This window comes from Cicer arietinum, chromosome 1 (genome assembly GCF_000331145.2).
Source record: "Cicer arietinum cultivar CDC Frontier isolate Library 1 chromosome 1, Cicar.CDCFrontier_v2.0, whole genome shotgun sequence".
Taxonomy (NCBI): domain Eukaryota; kingdom Viridiplantae; phylum Streptophyta; class Magnoliopsida; order Fabales; family Fabaceae; genus Cicer; species Cicer arietinum.
Window position 1 is genome coordinate 13651763 of NC_021160.2, and position 9169 is coordinate 13660931.

General features: G+C 26.3%; 1 protein-coding gene across 1 annotated transcript; it reads right to left on the bottom strand.

The window, feature by feature from the left end:
• Window positions 1-1829: 1829 nt before the first annotated feature.
• On the bottom strand, window positions 1830-4312 carry LOC101491392 (large ribosomal subunit protein uL30y-like). Its single transcript, XM_004487958.4, has 7 exons — window positions 4175-4312; window positions 3903-4083; window positions 3719-3816; window positions 3547-3604; window positions 2662-2741; window positions 2473-2575; window positions 1830-2225 (listed from the first exon to the last, which is right to left on the bottom strand). Exons 2-7 carry the CDS (start codon window positions 4080-4082, stop codon window positions 2010-2012), a joined length of 735 nt encoding a protein of 244 aa, XP_004488015.1. The 5' UTR covers window position 4083; window positions 4175-4312; the 3' UTR covers window positions 1830-2009.
• Between the last annotated feature and the right edge of the window lie 4857 nt (window positions 4313-9169).

Genomic DNA, 9169 nt, shown 5'->3' on the forward strand with positions numbered 1-9169 from the left:
TGCTCACTTATTATGGTTAACAATAAAATGGTTCAGTGGTTACAAAAATAAAAGTGGAGAAAAGGTTTAGGTACAAGGAAATAAAAAGTGGAGGCTAGTATTTAGTATCTATTTTTCTAAAGTTGATAAATATAATTCAATTAAAAACAATATTTGAATAATAATTTTTTTATCTTATTTTAACTATTTTTATCTTTATAGTAATTACAATAGAGTTTTGAAAGCAATGAAAGTTATAAAAATAAAACTTATGAATAAAATAGACGACTGGTTTCTTACTAATAAACTAATTGTTTACATTAAAAAATATATTTATAATCTATTTAATATATCATTGATTATATATGAATATGACTATTTAAAACATTGTCGAACTTAATTATTTTAAATAACTATTGTCATTTGGTTTTTCTTTTTGTAACTTTTTAATTATATTTTATATAAATAAAAGTTAATGTGATTTATAAATTTTAAAAATATATTTTACTTTTTCCTTTATATTTGGTCCCCTCATTAAATTATGTCCAATTTCGTCATTAAAATTTAGATATAGTCAGAGTCAGTGGTAATTTTAGTGATAAGTTTGTGCTTTAGAAATTAAATTAAAGTATAATATTGTGTTCGTGATAAACAATTTTTAGATTTTAATATGTTAAAAAATTTATTCTTCACATTATACATCCATCTCACACTAAATAATTTAAACGAGAGATAAACTATCATTTTAAGTTTTTAGCAATACAAAACGTTATTTTGATTTTTGACTCAAGGATTATTTTGGTTATTGTAGACGTTATTTTAAAAAGAGCCATTAAAATTTTTGGCAAGTAAGGCAATGTTTTGGTTTTTGGCTAGCAAGACACCGTTTTGTGCTATTAAACAAAAGTCAATTAATTCTTCATGTTTGATAACATTTTTTACTAATTTATTTATGTGTTCATGATTTTTAAAAAGTAATCTAAAAAAATCAAACGATTCAAATTGATTTACAACCTGATTGATATTTTTTCTCCTCGTTAGAAAAAATTATTGGCTTGACGGTATTGTTGGTAACATTAAAGTCAAATTTAATTTAATGCTTATAAAAGTATTTTGAGGTTGAGGATAAAATCTCAGTGTTTCTATGTCGAAACAATCTTAAAATTCGCAGTTAAATGCATTGATTTACATCTTTTAAATTTTGAAATTTCACCGAAGTATTTAAAAATAGTTAATTTATAATAAAATATCAATTGTTTTTCTTGGTATTATTTTAATGGGATATTATGTTAAACTTGATTGACAACTATAATTGATTTATAGTTATATTTTTATAACTATTGATTGCAATGACAATTAAAACCATTTATTTTTTTTTAATTAAAAAAAATCTTCAAAGTTCTTGCATTAAGGACATGTTACTTTTTAGCAGAGAATAAATAAAAATAACATGAATGCTGATTTTTTGACTTTATTGCGTTTTCAATCATTTTGGCCCATCAAAAAAGTCCAAATATTGGGATCATGCCACATTGCAACTCTTTTTGTTGACGAGAATCAGCAGCGTGTAAGAATGGAAGAATAACATGGAGCCAACACGATTGTCAGAAGTTACGTCCATAATTTGCATCAAAACAGCTCATTCAAAAATACCATATATATAATCTTACATTTCATGATGTTAAAGAAAAGTAGGAAAAAAGAATCCACCAGATGAAATTCTATATATACCATGCAACTAGAATGATAAAAAACGAAAAAAGAATCACTGAAGTTTTGGTTTATGAGACAACATATATTCTTCAACCTTAGAGCAAATATAAATCTAAGAGCCTTGAATGGAATCGATAAGCATCAAAACAGATTAATTTCTTTCACTGCAATGCAGACAACGAACTAAATATCTCATCAGTCCTCTCAAGTATCATATAAAATGGAACGATTTAAAACTTACAAAACAAAACTGAAATTATCAAAAACAATGTCTCAACCTGGATAATTAATCTTAAACAATACAGATATTACAAAAATTAATTCATTCTTCTAATGAGTTCATTGATGTAATCTTCCCTGTTGCCAGCATCACCACCTTCAACATAATGATTTCTTTTCTTCTTCAAACCACCTAGGGGTGCTTTCAGCTTAAAAGGCCACAGGAAGTTGTTTGCCTCTCTGAAGTGAGGTCCAACCGTCAGTATCTCATGAATAAGATCTTCAATGCAAATTATCCCGTGCTTCCCCAAAACCTGTCATCGAATATTATGTCAGTTGGAAAATAGAGAAAAAATTAACAGAAAACAAAAATATTCAACAATAATAATAGCTATATTTGATCTGGATTGTCATATCAAAGATCAAACGACTTGTATTCAAAATTTTAGCAAATTGGGTCCAAAATACAATTTCAGAATTGAGTCGTTCATCTTGGTATGACAGTTCAAATTCCCGATTGCATGATTGAGTGAATGCAGGAAATCTAAATCACAGACAGACCTGCTCGATGATAGAGTTGTCTGTCAAAGCAATTCTCTGCCTGTCGACTTTGCCGTATCCTCTCTTGTAGATCAATTCCCTGACACTCTTCAGGTTAGGATACCTGAAATAAATAAGCATTTATTAAGAACCCATGCTGAGTAATAACAAAAGTGTTAATCTAACTTAATAATTTGAGATTTTGTATACCCGAATGTAACATAAGGCTCAACTCTGTGGAGCATGTTCACGGTGGCTTTGTTGACCTTGAGAAAGACACCATTAAAAATCTGCAGACAAAGGAAATGGAGAAATAAGGCTACACTCTAATATTGAACGGAGTCTTGGACATGGAGAATTTGAGGAAATGATAAAGGAGATCTAGAAGACAAAAAAAGAGAAACTAAAGTCAAAAGTTCAAGGTAATTTATTTGGTTAACCGTTAAATATTGTTGTCTAATATGACCCACTTACACAAGCACATATACCTGAGGCAGCATACTACACATAATCTCATGCTAAATTTTAACTTTTTATTTTGAATGAGGATAACGGGGATGAAGAACTAAACCACTTAGTTTTAATACTGAGTCTAACAAGGATTAATTCTATGAAAAGCCTTAGTTGTCAGATTCATGGTTATTAATCGCGCAAATTCTACAGAGTATCAAATAGCGAGCATAGACACAAAAAAATTGATCATACATCAATACATAAGATCTTACTCATTGTATTAACTATATTATACTTAACTCAATAATATAAATACAATTAGTAACACATGTACAATCTAAAATAACAAAAATAAACAAAAACAACTTTAAACTTCCATCTCATATAACATTTGGATAAAAGTGTCATTTAAAAGAGCTTGTAGGCGTATCTGATTAAATAATCAAATAGAAATAGTGTTGGAATAGCTATTCGCTGAAATCTTAATTCAACAAGCTCAAAATATATTAACTTATAAGTTAGTGTTAATAAAACCTTGATCTGATTCTAGGGTACATTGTATGATCCAAAATGAGGTTGCCAATAAACAGCTATCAAGAACAAAACATATTCATTGAATAACCAACTAAAAACAAATTTCACCTGTCTCAAACGCAAAAGCTGCAAAATCTTCCTTGATTTTGGATCCATGGCATTGATACTGACATTATAAAATTATAAAAATCCCATTAGCAACAACAACAAAAATTACAAATAAAGCAAAGACTACATAATAATAATAACAATAAAAACACTAAATAATAATAATAATTACCCTCTGATCCTGATAATGAACAAGAGTTTAGCTTCAGGGTCAACATAAAATCCACCCTTAAGCTTAGCTTCACGCTTCAAGCTAATCAACTCCTTTTGCTGAACACAAAATAAATAAATAAATAATTATACAAATAATTGATTCAATAATTGGAATGAATAAATAAACTTTAAATTTTAAATACCGCATCATCGTATTCCTTAGCGTATTGTTTGGCTCTACTCCAAATGAGTTTCCTTGTTTCAGATCTTTTCTTCTTCTCTGATTCAAGTTCCTGCTTTTTAACCAAAGCCCATTCCTCACTCCTTTTCTGCTTCTTCAAAACGGATTCTGGAACCACCGATTTCACTTCCTCCTTGGTCATCCTTCACATTCATTCAATAAATGAAATCAGAACACGAAAACCCTAAATCGATGCAAAAATTAAGAAAATGAGAGAGGAGAAAAAACACTAACCCGAAGATGTTGATGTAAACGGCTGAGGGGGCGGAACCTGTGGTAATTCGACTAGGGTTTAATTCAGAGGCTTATGTTGGGTTTTTAATTAGAGACTTATACTTTTTGTGGGCTTTGTATTTTTGGGTTTTATTGGCCTTTTAGATATGAATACAGTATCTGCTAGCCCACTCTCAAGCATTTATATTTCAAATATAAAAAATTAAAAACTAATTTTATTTTTTTTTTGAAGAGAAGGGACAAAAGTCAAAACCAAACTACGAAATTAGACGAATATTTTTAGGTATGTAAGTCTCTCGTCAAAAATAGTTTTGCAAATATCATTATAATAAAATAATTGGACGAGTCTAAAGAAAAACTAAAGGTATGGAGCTAGCACATCTATTTCCCTCTCTCCAGTTATGAAGAACTTGAATCTGCCAATCATGATTCAAAAGCTTGCAACGCACCATGATCGAAATATCTCCACTAAACTTGCAATTGTCTTACACCATGTGTAGAAGAATTTTTTAGTCGTTTTCCACATTGAGTTGCGGAACTTGTTCTCTCCAAGCTAGCTCCAAACCAAGCTACATGCTTCACACTTCAGCTTAAAGATTGTCACATGCTTCAATCTTATTGTTGTACCCCTTAATTAATCTCATGTCTGAGTTACGAAGAAGACCACTACACCATGACGCTTCTCCATCATTATTGAACTTTAACTATCAAGTAGAATTTTCTCCGACCAATATGAATTGTCCTTACTTTGCAAGTTGTGATGAGGAATTTAAATAATGTTATAATCAATCTCTTTAGTGAAATTCTGAATTATCACAACAAAATTATAAGGTGTTTTAAAATCCTCCTCAAATATAACTTTGTTTCGTCAATTCTACGATCACCAGCTAAAGTTAATACTAATCTATCTAAATTCATAATCTATTATCACCATCAAATATATATTTTAGAATAATTTCTAGACAACTTACTCTAAAACTAATTTATCTATATATATAATAATCATCACCTCCAACATCTTTGTACATTAAAAAAAATATAATGAGGGCAAAAATATACTAGTATGTTTCAACCAGAAAAAAGTACAAAAAAAATAATTAATATTGATAACTTATTAATGATGGAAAAAAAATATAAAAGCAACAACAAAATTATAATTAATTATATTGATTTTTTCAAAATGCATTTTATTCTAATAAATAAAATTGCATTACGATGTGTGGTGTATTTTTAAAAGAAAAAAGAAATATATAGTACAAAATTAAAATTAACCTAACTGTAAAAAGTGATTTTATAAAAACTAAGGCTTCTTTTATCTCCATTATGTATATATATATATATATAGTATGTTTGCTCTGAGTGTATTTTTAGTGCATATTTGTTGTGATTTTTTGGGACAATTAGCTATGAATGTTAATCATATATGAGAATATATTAATGAAATTGGGATAAATAGTTCTACGCAGACATCAAATTTCACCAATTCAACCGTTCAATATTTTTAGTAAGCCCCAATGACCATGCATAGCAAAAATTATAAAATTCATATTTGTGTAACTATTGGATATTATCATCATTCTTTTACTTGTATCGTAAAAAGTATAGCATATGTTGAATTGATAAACTTCCTTGATAAAGTATTAAATACAATTAAAATTCTATACAAATTTACATATTTAATCTAATCAATAAGAACTATTAAATTAACAATTGGATTAATAAAAAAAAATTATAAGTAGAATTACTGAGATTTAATGTCTACAAATAGTTATTAAGTGAAGTAACTCAAGAAAAATTTACAAATAAATAAAAAATAAAAGCAAACTATTTAAAATTTCAAATCTATGTATTTAATCTTCACAAATTAGAACAAAGTCAAAAAAGTAACTCCGAGAACATGTTTAATTAGTCTATCCACATCAACAATTTACTTGTGGCATCTCCCCCAAACTTCTTTAATAGCCTACTTATTACAATAAAAATTATAAATTGCAAATCATTAGTTCTCACATGATTATCAACACATGCACTCTAAAAACTCAAATTTATTTCACAAATTTTAGGGCATCATTCAAATGAACATTACATGTCTCGCTTTATTTGCATTTGAAAGTGTAGAAACATTAAGGAGTGTTTGTTTCATGGTTACAAAAATAACTTCCAAAAATGTGGAGGTCACAAATATAGATTCTTTATGTCCATTACAAAGTTAGAAAATTCATTCTAAGGGATAAAATAACTTCCCACATATCCATTAATTTGTTTTCAAGAAAATGGGTGGGAAATAAAAAATCCCATGAAGATGGAGATAAACTTTTAATAATTAACTATATCCTCACAAATTAGTTTGTCCACTTTTTTATTGTTCTAACGTGTGTAACACATAAATTGTGATTTATGTGTGATTATGCTGAAAAGATAAATTTTGATTCTTTGTTTCTAAGTATAATTATTTAATAATTCAATAAGACATATGTATTTAGTGTATAAAGTTGTCAATGTGGGACATACATACAAAACTACATATAAAAATACAAATGAAGATGTTAATAAATGACATTATAAAAATATGACAAAGAAAAAACACAAATAAATATAAAAAGTAGCTACTAAAATAAATATATTTAAGGGTTAAATAATTTTTTAATCTATATAAAATCTCACAATTTATATTTTTGTCCTTATCATTATTTTTTTTCAACTTTTTTTCCTTTAAAAAAATTTCATTTTAATTTTTAGTTCTTGATTTTGATGTAACTATATATTGTATATCCTTTAAATTTTTGAGTGATTTTTTCCACTAATATTTAAGACATTATAAGAAATTTACTTACAAAAATTTAATTTTTTTTAATAAACGATAAATTAAATAAAAACTTTTAAGTATCAAAACGTTAAAAACGTATATTTAATTTATCATTTATTAAAAAATTCTAAATTTTCATAAGGTAGTTGTTAAACACGTAATAAACATTATTAAAAAAATAATTCAAAATAGTTAGATTAAAATCAGGTGTTAAAAATGAAAATGAAATTTTTTAAAGGACTAACAATAAAATAGTGAAAATTTATAGAGGCTTAAAAATTTATTAAACTCTATATTAAGTATAAAATAAAGTATCGAATATTTTGTATCTCCGAATTTTATTACTTTCTTAGATTTAATTTGACTTAATAGGTAGGCCAAACATAGACTTTTAGCTAGACGGATGTTTTATTTCACTACACGACATTAAAATCATTTTATATAAATCATTATAAAAAATTAATATTTGTAAAAGAAAATGTTAATATTTTAGAATTTTTTACCGGGTAAAGATTCTTATCAATTCGTGATACATTTCTTTATCAATGAAATCTGGACTTTTGAAAAGTTACAAATCAATTCACAATATCATATACAAATAAAAATACAATGTATTTGACCCAAATGTTTTTAAGTAATATATAAAAGGTATTGCCATAAAATGTAAGGAGATGAAGAATGCAAATATTTTGCTTTAATTTAGAAGATGTACTACTATGATTGTTTGTACTCGATGTTGCATTGTGCAAATTTCTATTAATGTTAAATGTTGCATACATGTAAAAAGAATATATAAATTAACTATTCATCTTTTGAGCAATTAAATGTAAGAGAACATATAAATTTCTAAAATGTAAATTATAAAAATGTTAAATGTTGCATAACCTATTTATCTTTTGAGCAATTAGTTATCTATTTACCATTTTCTAAAGTTGAGTTTTAGCCGTGAATAACTTTAAACAATAGATCTCCTATTTATAAATGAAAGTATTGGTGTAATTAGTGTATGTTGTACACTTTTAAATAACCTTGTTGTTTATATTCTTAACAGAACTAAGTGATTTCACATCCTTCCACATTTGAGATTTTTTTACAAAGTTTTCATCCTATCATAATTTATTTAATTGTTGAATCAATTGTGTCAATAAAATGAGATATTTAAAAACTACATTTGTGTTGTATTCTCCATCACCCTCTTCAATTTTCCCTTCTTTAATAAGGACATTTGTTGCAGTTTGTGAAACTCCTCTTGACAAAATTACATACAATAGACTATGACTAAAAACATATTGTGGTGATAGATTTTATCATTCAACAATATATCGATCATTGGTACTACAGTTCACGAAACATTTAGTTACTATTAAAACATAAGGTTTTTGTTATCATATATGTTTCTATATTGTAGAATGAATGCAATTGTACTTGTAATATTCTCGACATGTCATATTTCTTATGTTGACATTTGTTGAATTTAGGTCTCATACATGTGTCACAAAAGGTAACAATAAAGAGTATTGTACGAGATCATATTAGATGTTATTTCAATCAAAGAAGAATTGCATGTCATTGTCAAGAAAATATATGATTTCCCATCATTAATCACAATAGCAATTACATCTTCATAATGTTGTTTTATGTCTCAATGACTAGCAATAAAAGACACGAAAGTAAGATATTTTTACCGATATTTGCTATAATGAAAAATTGAATGTGTTTGTCGATGTAAAAATCACTAACTGTCACTATAATAAATATTTTCTTAATGAAATAGGATTTTAAATAATTAATTTGGTGTTAAAACTATTTTAAAATATATGTGGATAAATTTTGTGACTAATTTTTGTTATATGGGTGCTTTATATGATGTGTTAATCTGATACATATTTGACTAAGTAAGTGATATAAATAATAAATATTATATTTATATATTTTCTATAAATAATAGTATTTTAGTGTACATATTTTAAAGTATAAGATTTTAGATGATTCTACGTGTATATGTGATTTCGTAGTTAAAGCGATATTTTCTTATATGTTTGACTAATGTTAGGTGTACAAATAATTAAATTAAATTAAATTTTTTATAAATATATTCTATTTAAAATTATTTATTTTATAAATAATTATTTTGAGATTTTAGTAATATTGATATTGATTCTTTATTTTTATATAATTGTTATGGTATG